The sequence below is a fragment of the Simochromis diagramma genome, unplaced genomic scaffold, assembly GCF_900408965.1.
Source record: "Simochromis diagramma unplaced genomic scaffold, fSimDia1.1 OVJJ01000262.1, whole genome shotgun sequence".
NCBI classification, from domain to species: Eukaryota; Metazoa; Chordata; class Actinopteri; order Cichliformes; family Cichlidae; genus Simochromis; species Simochromis diagramma.
Window position 1 is genome coordinate 40001 of NW_024386836.1, and position 17820 is coordinate 57820.

Sequence of the window (17820 nt, forward strand, 5' to 3'; positions counted from 1 at the left end):
CGTCATAATAAGAAGTGTTTGTGAACGAAAAATCAGCAATGTGGGATACTGTTTGTCCGTGATTTACACAGGGGGAACAAATTGTGGCAGGACCAGCCTGATATTATTTGTATCCCACTATAACTTCGTTGTATAAAGAGCTAAGATCTCAAAAATGTCAGGAGTAGTTAGTCATTATAAGAAGTGTTTGTAAACTAAAAATCAACAATGCGGGATACTGTTTGTCCGTGATTTGGACAGTCCAGCGTGTGCTCCCGACGCAGGGGAAACAAATTCTGTCGGGGATACCTAGTTTGGCACGATAGTAACTTCAGGTCACTGCAACAAGCCCAGGTACAGTTTACCAAAGGATGGGTGCAGGACCTTGAAATGCACCGTGTAGAAAGTAAAGACCATCGTACGTATCATAAGTTTACCAGTCTCACAAATCGTCTTCATAAATACACATCCGTTAACGTTTATTAATAGGACCTTTGAGCTCAACGGTAATTAATTAGCAGTGGAAATAATTTCTGGTAGCATCACAGAAATGTAGCAGTGACAATAATACTGTATGCTGTAATCGTACTGGGCGATTAGTGATACAAAAAACCTGTTTTATCCTGTGAATAAAAGTATATGTTTTTGTCACTGTACCATAATAACAGAAGCGAAACGCAATATTGTGTCAGGACAATTCACTATTTATGCACAATAAATAAAGGAGCATAGCGCGACAATTTCTGTTCAGCGCCAGACTTGCTTGTAACCTATATCACCAATTATGTTATGAAAATGACGTATTAACTACTAAAAAACACTGACCTTCGTGTAAATGCTTGGAGCAGACTAACCTGTGAGCTGGAGTGTTCTGGGACGTTATATTTGGTCTTTGAATGGCTGCAATCCAGTCGGCTCTTTGTTACTTCGGAAACATGGCTCAAACAATTTCTCTTCAACGACATAATCCGATAACAACCGATCTCTTTACTCGTCGGCTTCCCGTGGCTGTCATGCGACCGGCTATTGCAGTTAATAATACAACAGCTTCTTGCCATTTCTGTGTTTCTTTTTTATCGCTGTGATTTCAATTGAAAGCCTGCGTGCGCTAGTACCTCTTGCCACGAGTTCCCAGAATCCTTTGCGGTTTTACCCCGAATGACGTCACATTTTCAATCTCTATATAATATGCATGTTAAATTTTATATTTGGGGTGAAATATCAAGTCTTTTCAAGTAAACCGGTTCAAGTCCAATTCAAGTCCCAAGTCATTGGTGTAAAAGTCCAAGTCAAGTCACAAGTCTTAGAACATTTTTTCAAGTCAAGTCTAAAGTCATAAAATTAATGACTCGAGTCTGACTCGAGTCCAAGTCATGTGACTCGAGTCCACACCTCTGGATAAATCTGTAAGAGTTTTTGGAAAGGGAAACAGGAGACTGTGTCATGGTCCTGGGTCGTGCGACCCAGTGTTTTGTGTTTTAGCCTATTTTGATGTTTATTCTTTGTTTAGGGTCACTAAGGCAGTCCAGCCATTTGTACATATTACCCGTGTATTAAGTCTCCCTTGCCCTTCGTGTGTTTATGTCTGCGTGTCTTATATTGTCAAGTCCATGCTGTCAGTTATGTCATCTCCCCTGTACTATGTCTCCCTGGTTCATGTGTCTTGTCTAATCTCCATGTTTCCTGTTTTACTTTGAAAGTCTGTATTCACGGTCAGTGTATTCAGTTTCACTCCTTCTGTCCTGTCGTTAAGTTCATATGTGTCAGCTGTGTTCCCATGTGTGGCCACTTCCCCTGATCATCCCTCATGTGTATTTAGTCTCTGTGTTTCATACAGTCTGTCTGGCGTCGTCTGTGTTGCCACCTCCTGTGTTCTGTACCTCCAGCCATAGTCTTTCCTTAGTTTTGTCCAGTTTAGGTTTTCTGTTGAGTACTACACGTATGCTGCCCTCATTCTGTTTTTGTTCTTTTCATCAGCCATAATAAAAGGCTCGTTTTGTTGGAATCCACTCCTGCATCCTCGTTTGTGTTCGCACCTGGGTCCACCACACACCTTTCCGCACGGTCTGCCTCCGCAGACCTTGACAGACTGTTGAATTAAGGAGAAAGGAGAGTTGAGCTGTACAGCTGCAAACAGAGTTGAGTTCCTTACAAAACAAATAAGCTTAAAACAAGAAGAAATCTGTTGTTTTCTACAAATTAATTTGAGAATTGTTGAGTTTGAATATTTTTAAAATAGGCCATCCAACTCAGGTAAATGTCATGTTTTTAGTTGTTAGAATCTGATTAGCAATATTTTATTTTACTTTTTGTTGTTTTAATTTTCCGTTTTTAAGGCACGCAAACCCCCTGATGACGTTAAGGTGGCAATTCCTCAGGGCGGGGGGGAACTAAAAGTGCAATCAATTACATGACAAACACAGTTATCCAGAGCAGAAGACTCATCACTCTAGAGAACACGACTACACTGCTCTAGAGTCTGAGCTGCAGACTAAAGTGCTGTACAATAATAATAACTCACATTTACATATTTTTCTCAATAGAAGGAAATATCTAAGGAATAATGATCAGTCAATTATTTGTCATTAATGGAATTTGAATCACTAAATTCTTATCAGTTCGCATCTTTAATTTTGAATCAACTTTTCAGGCAGTTTTTAGGATATCCTGATAATAACGAACTCCAGTAGTCCAGAGTCAGTCAGATGATTTCCATAGAGAGGCACTTTGCATCAGCAGCACCATGCTCCAGTGCTCTGGGAGAGTTTATAGTCCTGAGAGTTGAACACTGGATGACTGACAGCTGTCCTTCATCACAACAGAAGCCACAGAAATCCTCCTCATCAAAAACATGACTTTGATCTGCGTCCTCATCTGGACTCTCCTCTGCTGCTGCTTCACAGGTAAAGTCCAGAGAATCAAACTCCTCTCCTCTATCAACATCTGTCCCTCTGAAATGAAGCCCACAAAACCATGAAGCTGCTTCATGTTTTTGTCTCTGTGTCCTCAGAGTCCAGAGGACAGATCACAGTGACTCAGCCTGGAGCAGTGACCTCTGCTGTGGGAGACACAGTCAGCATCAAGTGTACGACCAGTCAGGATGTTAATGTTTATAGCACTTTCTTCAACAGCTACCCCTCGTTAGCCTGGTACCAACAGAAAGATGGAGGAGTTCCTAAACTGCTCATTACCTATGCTAGCACTCTGGAATCAGGGATTCCAGCTCGTTTTACAGGCAGTGGATCAAACTCTGACTTCACTCTGACCATCAGTGGAGTCCAGGCTGAAGATGCAGCAGTTTATTACTGTCAGAGTGCTCATGTTATCAACAGTCAGTATGTGTTCACACAGTGAAAAACAGTCGTACAAAAACCTCCCTCAGTCAGACTGAACAGAAACTGAAGTGACTGCTGCAGCTGGAAGATACTGCAGAGACTGATACAGTTCACTGAGGACACACACACACACACACACACACACACACACACACACACACACACACACACACACACACACACACACACACACACAAACTCACATTTGCTTCCAATCTAAAAATAGTTTCTTTTTCTCTTTTCCCTAAAAATTAAGCAAAAATCAGTCAACATGTTCAACAAGTCGAATAGTTATAGAGAAAACTCATTGTGACCTTTGACCTCCATTCCATACTAGAACCACCATAATATCATCTATGATTTGTTAAATTTTAACAGTTATCAGTAAAATAAGACCTTTATGTTAAAATATATGAAAATAAAATCAATAAATATCATACAGCTCAACATAAAAATAAAGTTTAATTCAAATAATCTAAACATAAATTTGAGGCTCAAAAACAAACACTCTATTTACACAGTGAAAATCTGTCGTACAAAAACCTCTCAGCTGAAGAGGAACTGATCTGAAGCAACAGCTGCAGAACAAACTAAAAGACTGGGAGGAACGATTACTTTAATATTTACTGTGGAATTTCATTTGTGTGCACTCACAGTTTAACATTCATAAACTTATTGAATACGTTGTTAGTAACATGAAAAAAGAAATGAAGTGGTGTCCCCGAATAAAAAGATAAATGTTTAATGAGTCACAGAATACAGACACAACACTGGCTCCAGATGTTTAACACATTAACATTATTTTTAGATGACTGATGTTCTCTGCAGCCCATCAGTCTGACTCATTCTTAGTTTCTACATTTATAACAATAAGTTCAGATGAAAAGACGTAGCTGGAAGGTCCACAAAGAAAAAAATGTTGTTTTTGCTCATTAAAGATTTTTATATTAATCCAAGTTGTAAAATATAACAAGCTGTCATTAGAAATACAAATACTGTTGTCAGTGTTTCTGCACTGATGAGCAGCTCTTTTCTATTTGTAAGCTGTTAAATATTAAACTGATCCTTCTGTGGAGCTCAGCTGCAGTCCTTGTTATCACACAAATCCAGAAAATCATTGTAGTCACATCACAACTAGTGTCTATAATATTCTGATATTCTGCTGATTAACAAATCAAGCAGGCTGTTATAACAGTGTTTGTAGGGGATGTGTTCAGTGAAGATTTAGCCTCATTTGGATATTTCCAGCACAAACGAATCACTGTTACTGTTGTAAAAACCTAAAGTTATTTAGTCAGTTTCCAAAGTATTAATGTAGACAGAACAAAGAACTAAAAAGTTTCTCTTTAAATAATATCTTACTAATGCTTAAAAGTGTGACATTAATATAAAGTCGTACAAAAATCTGAAACCAATGAAAATAAGATGTGATCATCCTCCTGACAGACCGTGGTCTTTTTCTTGTGTTAAGAGGTTTAGTGAAGTGAGTTTCTCTCATTTTGCTGTGAACACTAGAAGAGATTAACTTCTATATAAGTTGATTAAAGCAGACCTGTAGTCTCTCATCTGCCTGCATTCCTGTGTTTGTTCTGTTAGTCTGTTCTTAACATCATGTCCACTTCAAGCTCAATTCTGTCGTCATTATTTGAGTCCAGTTATTGTCTCGCTGCCTTCTTTGAGTTACTCAGCCTCTGTTTTGTGTGCTTTAAATCTCCTGATCTCCACCTCATCCTGACAATTAGATATCCTCAGCTAAGTCTCCACCTGCTTCACCTCTGCCACCACCAGCTTCTAGACTCTTCTCTGCTTTGTTGCTTCATCACAGTTTCACTGCCAAATAGTTCATTAATCAAACTTCAGTAAATCTTCACTTAAACTTGATTTAAATGATCTCTGTTTAAACATACAGATGACACCCTGCTCTTTAATTTTACTTATTAGGTTTTAGATCAGATTAAAATGTAGATCATAAAACAGCTTTGAGACTAGAAATTATGAAGAGCACACAGATAATCTATGGTTGACATGACCTCAACATCTTATAGAGAAATATTTAATATGTGGATTAAAAAATATATTTAACCATTTTCACTGCACATTACACTTGATGTGTCTGTTTACATTTTTATTTTGGTCTGTTTTTACAAATATTACAAAATCTTAATTTTTTAATGTGCATTTATTAAACTCACAGAGTCAAAGAACATGTTTTCTCGGTACGTTTTTATTCTTTTAAGAGTTTGAAATATCAGCTTTACAACAGACACAAAAGGATGAAACTAGAGGAGATTGTTGCTCTGATTGTTGTCATTATGAGATGGAAACATGACTGTTTGATGCTTTTTTAAAAATCTGCAAACAAAAAGAAACAGAGAGAAAGAGGAAAAACAGCATGAAAGACTCAGTGATTGACATCAGGACTGGGAACACTGGTCTCTCCTCAGTATCTCTGAGACCAGAGACTGGGAGCCCTGGGTGGCCTCACAGGTCACAGAGCCCACCTTCCCCCACTGGTCTGCAGTGAGCGTCAGGGTGCTGCTCCAGCTGTAGAGGCCGTCATTCTGCAGCACTCCAGGAGTCCTGCTCTCCTCCCCTCTGATGCTGCTGCTGCCACTGCTGTCGCTCGTCTTCCAGGACAGACTCCAGTCTGAGGGGAAGCCCTTGTTGGCCACACACATGAGCGTGGCCTTCCCCTGCTCCAGCTCCTTGTTGGAGGGACCCAGCACCTTCAGGGCGGGGCGGGTATCACCTAGGAAACACCAATCAGCTTAGAGGACAGGAACCACAATTTGAATTTCTCCGTTAAGAAGTTTCTGTCAGGTGTTTTTTCTGCTCCACCAGTCATTCACTCACACATTGTTTCACTTCCCTTTAAGAAACCTCTCATGCATATCAGCACAGAGAGAATCATCACACAGTTTGAGCTGAAATATGTTCAAACTACACTGGAAATAAAAGAAGCAGATGTGGAAACATTTACAGCAGAAGTTTGGCTTTAAAATGATTAGAAGTCTAAATCATGGACGACTGAAGAAATGAGTGGACACAAGCACAGAGCAGCTACTCATTCATACAGATTTGAAATGTTATTGAACAGCTCACATGATTTCAAACTAAATCTGAAACATCTGACACGATAAAAACATCAGAAAGCAAACTTTAACTCATCCAAACAGCAGCTGATGTGGTGGAAATTTACAAACTAATCATAAGATGATGAAGTTTACTCTTGTCTACATATATTTTACTGTGACAGAAATGTAGATTCAACAAGAGAAACTCGCAGAGCTCATCTGAATTAGTCCAGTAAAAAGGACAAACATCAAAAACTCAATTATTTTAAATAAAAAAGTATTTTTCTCTCATCTAAGCAGCCTAACAAATAATTATTAAATAAAATGATAAAATATTTAATAATAAACACAGTTAATTAACTTACTTCCAAATTCCAGTCTGGTTCCTCCACCGAACGTGTACCACAGTGATACAAACTGATTGAGGCGCCGTACAAAAACCTCTGACTGTAGAGAGACACGGCTCTCTGACTCTGAAACAAACAATCTCAACAAAATCATTCACTCCTTCCTTTTCAGTTTAACCAACTGATCTAAAAAAATGAAATTATTGCAGTGATAAACTGAAATATATATACATTTAAAAAATATTCTAGTGTCTAGTTGGCACTGAAAGGAACATCTTCAGTGCTCCTTGGCACTGATTCTCAAAGACTTTGAACTGTACTGGAGGGATGAGGCCCTTTCTCCTGAATCATGCAGACGGAGAGCTCTGTCTAACACATCGGCCCAAAATCTCCTTGACATTTAGATTAAGCTCAAATGATTGTAAAAACATAGTTTCACATAATTTCCATCCTCATTAAAGCATTAACTGATCCCTAGTGTCAGGGGCTGAGTCTGTGACCCAGTGTTTTGAGTTTATTTAGTATTTTTGATTTCTTAGGTTATATTAAAATATATGAAGTTCTTGTGGTGTTATTCTTAGTTAGGGTTTAATTGAAGTTTAGCCTAGTTGTGTTACCACCTAAGTCTCCTTGTTTGTGAGTCTTTTCCTGTCTTCTGTGTTAGTCTATCATATGTTATCATGTCTATGTCTCTCCAAGTTTCCTGTTTTACTTTGAAGAGTCTAGTATTCCCATGTTCATTTTACTTTCCCTGTGGCATCATTATGTGTATTCCAGTCAGCTGTTTTCCCAAGTGTTTCCGCTTTCCCTGATCACCTCCTGTGGGTATTAGGTCTGTTTTCCGTCCCCCACATCAGGTCAGGTTAAAAGTACGTATTTCATCATTCTGTTCAGGCCATGTTCATGTTTTCTCGTCATAGTTTCTTGCATGCTCCTACTAATCATATTCATATCAGTTTGTTATAGCTGACATAGTCTAGCTTTTCCCAGTTTAGCTTGTAGTTTTAGTTTACTCCCCCTGTATGCTTTGCCTTGTTTTTTTATTCCTGTGGGGTTTTTCCAGCCAAATAAAGGGCTCGCCTTTTGTTTAAACTTCTCTCTTCTTCTGTGGTTGCACTTGGGTCCACTCCACAAACACACCGGCTGCTCAGCCGTGACACATAGTTCCTCCTGTCATCTTGGAAAAGCTCACTCAACTCAAGATTGAAAAGTTTAATGACAGTAGTGATCACTCAGAACAAATATAATAGATGTCGTTTAAGTCTTCATTTATGAAAAGGATCTACATCTTCCTCTGCATTCTTCAGTAAAATCTTGGCTTTTTTATATTTATTGATATGACACTGACAGCATGAGAAAGCTTTTTAATATTCAACAGCTGGAAAATCTTTGGCTCACAAAATCGATTAACTAAAGAAAGAGTCATCTTTAAAAGAGCAAAACAGACAAAATAACCTTTTTCTATTTAGTTTTGTTAAGTTTGAGGATAGGATCAGAGATGAGAACTTTTTAAACAGAGAGCTGATCCAGACTTGCTGTATTGGGGTGCTGGTCCTGCAGATCGACACTACGTCTTTACTAGGTTATGGATTGGCAGTGGTGTGTGGGGTTGTAGTATCAGGGCTGATACATTTTCAAGAAAGGTAACAATTAATGCATTTATGTATATGTTTCAATAATTATTTATATTCATGACTACCAAAGCATGAGTCATCACACACTCTCTGAAAGAAAATGATGGAAGAAATTGAAAAAGAAAAATTGGTCAAGTTTAAGCTTAAAACATTAAAACATTGTGGAGATTTGGATACTTAAGTAAATATACATGTTCCTGTGTGCTGAAATATCTTTAATTAATAAATGCAAATTGAATAAATAAAAATGCAAGTTAAAACAAAGAACCACTGCACTAACTAAAGGACGAACAGGATGACACGATGAGGAAAGATGACTGACTCTGTGTGTTTGCATATGTGTCCTGCCTCTCTGCTCACAGCTGTTAAGAGGCCAGTGTTGATCAGTGGCTGTCCAGGCCTTTCAGAGCCACTCACACACCAGCAGCACAATGATGATGTCACTGACTCTACTGCTGGCCACCCTGGGGCTCCTTGTTCAGGGTGAGACTCTCTGTGAAAACTTTGCTTCAGCATGCAGCCAGGTTCACCACAATGATGTTCTGCTATGATGGAGAAACTCTGAAACCAGCAGCACTGACCTTCTTCCATCTGTTCTCCATGTTAGAGAAATGATCCTCTAATGTTTGATCATCTTTCTCTAAACTTCTCCTCTTTTCATGTTTTCAGGTTCATCAGCAGAAATCGTCCTGACTCAGACTCCTAAAGCTCAGTCTGTTGTTCCAGGACAGACTGTCTCTATCAGATGTAAATCCAGTACATCTATAGGTGATGACATTGACTGGTACCTTCAGAAATCTGGAACAGCTCCTAAACTCCTGATCTATGATACTACAAATCGTCAGTCTGGAGTTCCAGATCGTTTTCGGGCAACAGCAGTTCAGACTGACTTCACTCTGATCATCAGTGGAGTTCAAACTGAAGATGCAGGAGTTTATTACTGTCAGCAGCATAACAGCCGCCCGTTCACACAGTGATACAACGCCGTACAAAAACCTCAAACAGCTGAAGAGGAACTGATCAACAGCTGTAGTTACACAATACACCATAAAATATACATTTTTAAATGTGGAAATATTACAATGTGAACAGATAAGTTAGCAAAAATAACACTGAAATAATTTCAGTTTAGATTTTGAATATTTGCTTTTCATATATTTTACATTTGGTATATTAAACCAGTGTGGAGTGAATCGAATTTTATCTCTTTCAAACATTTTTATCAAATACTTTTAAAAAAAAACTTTCCAGCTCTTCCCTGCTCTGTTTTGAGAAAAAAGGGTTTATTTTTTTACATTTTTTAAGTTTTCATCAGTGTATTCGATATTTAATAATTCAGTACAGAGTCAAATATAAAGCATTTTTAAAGACATAAATGAATCATCACTGGCCTTTAATTAAATATTTCTAGTTTACATTTTATGTCAAAACACATGACTAAAGTTATGAGTTCAAACGAAATATGCACGACCACAGTTGATTTATTAAATATTAACAGCAGCTGTTTTTTCTAAATCCCTTTATAAAGGCGATGCCCTGCTCTTTGATACCAAGACTAAAGCATCTTTATTGTTTGGACTTTTTTAAATTCAAATATTCAGCGAGAAACATGAGGAAATAATCTGAATGAAAATAAAATAAAAGTGGACGTGAGAAGTTTGTAAACAGTCCTTAAAACATAAAAAATGACCTGTGATGACTGAATGTTTCCTTTAGAACTAATAATTTAACCACTGTTACTATTGTACACAAAGTCAAAAGTTTTGCACATATGAGAGATATTTATTATTTCAAAGTCTTACAGCAGCCATCTACATCGACATAATGGATGAATCTGGAGCGTGACATTGTTAGAAACTGCAGACTGAAAGCAGGAGTGTAAAACAGTACTTCAACTGGGAACACTGGTCTCTGCTCAGTGTGAAGGAGCACTGGATGACCTCACAGAGCCCACCTTCATCCACTGGTTTACATTGAATTCAATGAACTGTCTTTCTGCAGCACACTGGGACTCCAGAAGTTTCTGTCAGGTGTTTTTTAAATTTTTTGATCTGCGCCGACAGTCACTCGCTCTCACTTTGTTTCACTTCCCTCTCATGCATCAAATCATCAAGTTTGTATTACTTGGAAACAGGTAAAGATAAGAAGTCTCCATCAGTCCTTCACATAGATTCCAATCATTCTTTTTTGAATTACTTTTTTCCAATATGTCCACGTTTAATTGTGAATAGTATTATTTAATTCACTCCACCAGTAAAAGTGTCACAATCCAGGTGGGATTGGATTTTGTTTTCTTCTATTTCTTGACATTTAAATCAAATCATTAAAAGGCTAAATATCCTCTGCTTCTAAAATCCATTAGAGTTCATCAAAGAGCAGACCATGACCAGTTCTGACACCAACAGAAAGATGGAGGAGTTCCTAAACGTCTCATTAACTATGCTGACACTCTAGAATCAGGGATTCCAGCTCGTTTTACAGGCAGTGGATCAAACTCTGACTTCACTCTGACCATCAGTGGAGTCCAGGCTGAAGATGCAGCAGTTTATTACTGTCTTCACTGTTCTAACAGTCAGTGGGTGTTCACACAGTGAAAAACAGAACAGACCGAACAGAAACTGCACTGACTGCTGTTCACAGTCTGTTACTTTCTCACCTTTTATCTGATTTGCCAAAACTTGAAAGGAGCCGTCAGACAGAGAATGAGAAAATGCTTAGTGAACTTTGACCTCAGGTTCACTCTGGAAAATATCATTTACAGCTGTATCTTTCAAATGTGAAGACTTGAATCAAAAACAATAATCTTCATGAAACTTCTCCAGCTTCTTCGGATCTGATTCTGCTCAAAAGTCAGTTAAAGACTTGATTTGATCAAACTGAGATTACAGATGGAACAATCTGATTCTGATTTCTGAATCTCACCACTAAGAGCTGAGGTGGAGTTTCATTCACAACACCTGATCTTACTCACAGGTGGAGACACATCTATCGCTGAGAAATACTACAAACTCCATGTGCTCAGTTACAGTCATCACAATAAAAACCAGAGGAAATCTGAGCTCACAAAGGTTTTTGTTTGGGAGAAACTCACACGGCTTCCATGTTTACAGCTTTTGCAAATGTCCAAGACTGATGGTTGGAGTTTATCATCTATTTTGATCTCAGCATCACTTCATGTGGTATGTTTCTCTATTCAAATCTCCACATTGTAAACACCTGTGTCAAACTGGAAAAACCATATTGTTGTTACTAATGACTTGTGAAAAGACCGAGTAGAAAACTGCAAAGCATTTTTTTTATAATCTACAATTAACTGTCAGAACATTCGATGTCCTCAATATGTAATAATGTAAAGTGGAAATGGCTTCAGTACTGAGAAGGAAACAGCTGCAGCTGACTGACTCTGTGTGTTTGCATATGTGTCCTGCCTCTCTGCTCACAGCTGTTAAGAGGCCAGTGTTGATCAGTGGCTGTCCAGGCCTTTCAGAGCCACTCACACACCAGCAGCACAATGATGATGTCACTGACTCTACTGCTGGCCACCCTGGGGCTCCTTGTTCAGGGTGAGACTCTCTGTGAAAACTTTGCTTCAGCATGCAGCCAGGTTCACCACAATGATGTTCTGCTCTGATGGAGAAACTCTGAAACCAGCAGCACTGACCTTCTTCCATCTGTTCTCCATGTTAGAGAAATGATCCTCAAATGTTTGGATGTTCATCATCTTTCTCTAAACGTCTCCTATTTTTCATGTTTTCAGGTTCATCTGGAGATGTCGTCCTGACTCAGACTCCTAAAGCTCAGTCTGTTGTTCCAGGGCAGACTGTCTCTATCAGATGTAAAGCCAGTTCAAGTGTTAGCAATGATTTGCAGTGGTATCTTCAGAAATCTGGAGAATCTCCCAAACTCCTCATTTACAATGCTAACAGTCGGTACTCTGGAGTTTTCTGATCGTTTCAGTGGGAGTCAGTCTGGAACTGACTTCACTCTGACCATCAGTGGAGTTCAGGCTGAAGATGCAGGAGTTTATTACTGTCAGCAGGATTACAGCCGCCCGTTCACACAGTGAAAAACAGTCGTACAAAAACCTCCCTCAGTCAGACTGAACAGAAACTGAAGTGACTGCTGCAGCTGGAAGATACTGCAGAGACTGATACAGTTCACTGAGGACACATAAACACATTTTATTAGAGTTTTCATTTCTAACTCAGTTTGAAGAACAATACAAAAATGATTCAAGAGCATAAACAAGACCTTATTGATTTTTAGTGTCAGGCACAGTCAACTATGGACATTTGGACGTCCACCCCTGACCCAACCTGGACGTCAGTGTGACGTTTAACATTTAAACTTTGGACTGGGTCATTGTTGGACGTCATGTGCTCGTCTATGACAGGTGCAGGAAAATTACACGATTAATAAATATAGTATTTTTATTTACAAATATCATGATTGTTGTCATCAACATGATACATATGGATATAAATTATTTACAAACAAACATGGTTTACTGTGTTTCAGCCTGTTGACTTTTCCAGTATATATATTTTTCTTTCTTCTTTAAGTGGTTTATTTATTTCAATGAATCAGTTTGTTTGTAACCACATTAAAACTGTTATTTAATAAAGTATGTTGAAAACGTTGAAATCCATGTTAATATATTTATAAACATATATAACAAACAGCAGAAATAACAGGACATGTTCAGGTGAAAAATCTTTATTGCTGTAAAATCTTGACAAGTTCATAAAACAGGCAACAAACAGATTAAGAGTAAAGAGACTGAAAAAGACTGCAGACTGAGAGCTGTAGCAAAGTTTAGACAACAACAACAACAAAAAACAGCATCATGCCCCCAGTGAATCAGCTCAGGACTGGGAACACTGGTCTCTCCTCAGAGTCTCTGAGAGTGGAGTATCGGAGCCCCTCGTGGCCTCACAGGTCACAGAGCCCACCTTCTCCCACTGGTCTGCAGGCAGCATCAGGGTGCTGCTCCAGCTGTAGAGCCTGTCTGTCTGCAGCGCCCCGGGGCTCCTGCTCACTTCCCAACCAACGCCGCTGCATCTGCGGCCGTCAACGATCCAGGACAGACTCCAGTCTGAGGGAAAGCCCTTGTTGGCCAGACATGTGAGCGTGGCATTCCCCTGCTCCAGCTCCTTACTGGAAGGGGCGAGCACCGTCAGGGTGGGACGGACATCACCTAGGAGACACCAATCAGCTTAGAGAACGGGTAACAGGTAGTTTCTGTCAGATGTTTTTCTGCTCCAACAGTCACTCACACATTGTTTCACTTCCCTTTAAGAAACCTCTCAGCACAGAAATAACAGCAGTGAAATATGTCCAAACCACATACAGAAGGAAAAAAGTGCAACATTTTACAAAAGAGTGTTAAACTCACAAAAATCTGACTCACTCATGATTTTAAGGATTACTGGGAAATACGTTTAAAAACACAACTCAAACTATTTACTTCATAAACAGAGATTTTTACTATACAGCTAACCTTAATCTGAAATGGGGGATCATGATGCAGAAGAATTTTTATTCAAGCAAAATTAATCTTTCCACAACTTACTGTAAAGAAGATGAAGAAAAAAATCATTGGAGGAACAGTTTTATCAACAGCAAGTAGGTAAAGATTTCAAACACAAATTTACACATAAAATTCTGTCAGCCTCCTTGTGATATCAGGAAAATCAAAATAAATTTAGATGTTTTTCTCTCAGCCAACAGTCAACCATTGAAGCAAATATGAGATATTATTTTTACAACAGTAACTTACTTCCAAATTCCAGTCTGGTTCCTCCACCAAAAGTCCACCACAGTGATACAAACTCATTGAGGCGCCGTACAAAAACCTCTGACTGTAGAGAGACACGGCTCTCTGACTGTCAGACTGAACTAAACCTACAGGCTCAACCAGTTAAAGCAATTAATTGTCTTGAATAACTTTTTTTTTCCAAATTTAAATAATTTTACATGTTTACTTTTATAAAACAGACTTTGTTTCTCAGCCCAACAAAAACACACCAGAAAAAAATAAAAACGCTAATCATAACATGGACATTAGTGAGGATATATATATTTTCTACAAAAAAAGAGAAAAAGGACATAGAAGTAACTTTGTTTTTGACTTACTTCCAAATTCCAGTCTGGTTCCTCCACCAAAAGTCCACCACAGTGATACAAACTCATTGAGGCGCCGTACAAAAACCTCTGACTGTAGAGAGACACGGCTCTCTGACTCTGAGACAAACAAACAATTTTTTTGCACACTTTATTAATCCTGTAGAAAATTAGCTCTGTGCATTTAACTCATTCACTTTGTGAAGCAGTGGGCAGCTGCCAATCCAGCACCCGGGGAGTAGTGAGTAGAGATGGTACTTTGCTCAGGGGTACCTCAGAGTAGCCATTCGGTGGATTTGAATCCCCGAACTTATGATTAGGGGGCGAGCACTGTCGATTTACTCCCTGTGTAATTCTGACAGCTGATATGAAGCATTCTTTAGTAAAATTACACAACCTTTATTTTATTTTTTCCATACTGTTTACTGATTTCAATCCTATCTGTATAAAATGTTAACATGTGCAGTATTGTGACAAGCAGGCTGATCCATCACTCAACAATATGACAAAAGTAAGTAAGTGAATTTTTATTTATGTAGCACATTTGAAGCATCACAAAGTGCTTCATATGAAAATCACAGAGCATTAAGGAAAAGAGTTTACTAAAGTCAAGTCTAATAACTTGACATTTGGTTGTTTCTTAAGAGACCACTGCGTCCACGGATCTCAGACTCAGAGGGAGAGAGTTCCAGAGTCTGGGGTCACTGTGGAAAAAGCTCTGTCTCATTTAGTTTTCAGCCTCGTATGATGTAGAGTAAACACACCCTGAACACAAGACCTCAGGGACCTGCTGTGGCTGTATGGCTGAAAAAGTTCAATGATGTAAGCAGGTGCTTTCCCATGATGCTTACAAAAGTGTACAATGACTTACAATGAAAAAATAAATTAATAAAAATGAATAAGAAGACAGTGAAATAGAGGTTTGACATGAGAATCCTAAATTCATGCAGAGTCAAGAGTTACCCCAAGAGTCCAGACAGACGATTTAATTGTGATTAAATGACACAAAGAGCTTTCATTTCACTGGGAACAAATCTGTCCTGGAAACAGACAAGGAATTCAGTTTTATCTTCATTAAGTTGAAGCCCAAATCATTCTTTAAAATACTTATATTCAATAACATGTGAGCTGATTGATCTAAGTCTCTGTGACAGTCGGAGCATTTCCATAGAGGCACTTTGCATCAGCAGCACCATGCTCCAGTGCTCTGGGAGAGTTTATAGTCCTGAGAGTTGAACACTGGATGACTGACAGCTGTCCTTCATCACAACAGAAGCCACAGAAATCCTCCTCATCAAAAACATGACTTTGATCTGCATCCTCATCTGGACTCTCCTCTGCTGCTGCTTCACAGGTAAAGTCCAGAGAATCAAACTCCTCTCCTCTATCAACATCTGTCCCTCTGAAATGAAGCCCACAAAACCATGAAGCTGCTTTATGTTTTTGTCTCTGTGTCCTCAGAGTCCAGAGGACAGATCACAGTGACTCAGCCTGGAGCAGTGAGCTCTGCTGTGGGAGGATCTGTGAACATCACGTGTAGGACCAGTCAGGATGTTGGTGTTGTGTCACTGTTTTAAGTGATGGATCGGATCAATTTTCAGATCAGCAAAAAAAAGACAAAAAGACAAAATTTTAACATTTACTTATTAACTTATTTAAGTATTTTTGCCTATTAAAAAATTCAACTCAAGACTCATTCCACGCAATTATATAAAAACAAATTAAGGTACAGTATAGGGCAGTACAGGGCTTTGTATCTAACACTCTGCTGTGATATAACGAGCGGTCACGGTCACGTAGCTTTCCGTTGCCATGGAGGTCCACCCATTTGTAGTTGGGCAACAGAAGAGGACAGTTCAGCCATAGCTTTAAACTTTTCCTGCTCATACATGCCTGGGTACAATCTTTTCACTGAAGTGGACGCGCAACGGGATATCATAGCGTGGCTCAAGCACGTTCATCATAGTTTAAACAAGTGCTGTCAGCGTAAATCTGCTTAAAAATGACGTTAATGCCATAACTGCATTAACGCGGCAAATCTCCGTTAACTAGTTACCACAGATCACACCGTGCGTGGGGCTGCACGGCATCAATGCGTCAACTAACGCGTTGACTAGTTGTTTTGCACAACGGAATACGGCCTCCCGTCTGCAGCTAAACACCCCGATAGCTTCTGAAATAGCTGTAGCCCGGTCGGATTGGGCAGCAAAGGGCTGCTTAAATACCACAAACTCCTCTGCTCCTCCACTTGGACCGCTAGCGCTGACCATACCCATATGGAAAAGAAATAGAAAAAACTTGCATCAGATGTGGCCTACTTCATATAGTGAATCATATAAGGCTTATATGATTTACTCATGAAAGTGGCCACTTCCATATATTGTTTTAGGAAGTATCCAAAACATACAAGGTTCATTTATATAATTTTTCTAGGGATCTTATATCTATTTTCACTCTTGTATGCTTTCATCCCAGTTTCACACAAGACAGATACAAACTTTATAAGATTTATATATATCTTTTCCATCGCTTGACAGACTGACCACGCGCACCATACACACACTTTTTCTTCTTTTTCGAATCTTCGGATCACGTGCGTACCAAACCGTGGAGTGGGATCGGCTCGGATTACGGATCAACCGTGCTCCGTTGCACCACTAATTACAGGTGCAGGAAAATTACATCATTAATAAATATAATATTTTTATTTACAAATATCATCAAAGATTTTAAGTGTTACTGGGAAATACGTTTAGAAAACAACTCAAACTATTTACTTCATAAACAGAGATTTTTACTATACAGTTAACCTTAATCTGAAACTATCTAAGTTTAGTCTGTTTAATTTCATTTGAAGATTTTTTATTCAAGTAAATGTTGTTTATCCACAACTTACCGTGAAGATCATGTACAGAAAAATCACTGAAGGAACAGTTTTATCAACAGCAAGTAGGTTAACGTTTCAAACACAAATTTAGACATAAATTTCTGTCAGCCTCCTTGATATATCAGGGAAAAAAAGTTTTTAAATGTTTTTCTCTAAGCCAACAGTCAACAATTGAAGCAAATAAAAGATCTTATTTTTCAACAGTATAAACTTACTTCCAAATTCCAGTCTGGTTCCTCCACCAAAAGTCCACCACAGTGATACAAACTCATTGAGTCGCCGTACAAAAACCTCTGACTGTAGAGAGACACGGCTCTCTGACTCTGAAACAAACAAACTCAACAAATAATTTTTTTTGCACACTTTATTAATCCTGTAGGGAATAAGTCCTCTGCATTTAGAATCAGAATCAGAAGCAGAAAGACTTTATTTATCATCACG

General features: G+C 38.7%; 1 long non-coding RNA gene, 1 pseudogene and 4 gene segments (V, D, J or C); 4 read left to right on the plus strand and 2 right to left on the minus strand.

The window, feature by feature from the left end:
• The first annotated feature begins 2331 nt into the window (after positions 1-2331).
• LOC120731976 lies at positions 2332-3409 on the plus strand. The segment is given in 3 exon segments: positions 2332-2342; positions 2839-2882; positions 2990-3409. Coding segments are annotated over 3 exon segments (399 nt in total).
• A 2109-nt stretch (positions 3410-5518) lies between these two features.
• LOC120731978 lies at positions 5519-6904 on the minus strand. The segment is given in 2 exon segments: positions 5519-6063; positions 6754-6904. Coding segments are annotated over 2 exon segments (471 nt in total).
• A 1788-nt stretch (positions 6905-8692) lies between these two features.
• On the plus strand, positions 8693-9460 carry LOC120731980. The segment is given in 2 exon segments: positions 8693-8852; positions 9039-9460. Coding segments are annotated over 2 exon segments (360 nt in total).
• A 2286-nt stretch (positions 9461-11746) lies between these two features.
• LOC120731981 lies at positions 11747-12456 on the plus strand (annotated as a pseudogene).
• Positions 12457-13076: 620 nt separating this feature from the next.
• LOC120731984 lies at positions 13077-14535 on the minus strand (the record flags this gene model as incomplete). The annotated part of the segment is given in 2 exon segments: positions 13077-13566; positions 14505-14535. Coding segments are annotated over 2 exon segments (363 nt in total), but the record flags the coding sequence as incomplete, so codon positions are not given.
• Positions 14536-15804: 1269 nt separating this feature from the next.
• LOC120731985 lies at positions 15805-16057 on the plus strand. Its single transcript, XR_005695460.1, has 2 exons — positions 15805-15846; positions 15954-16057. It is a non-coding gene; the product is annotated as an uncharacterized LOC120731985 (long non-coding RNA).
• Positions 16058-17820: the final 1763 nt, after the last annotated feature.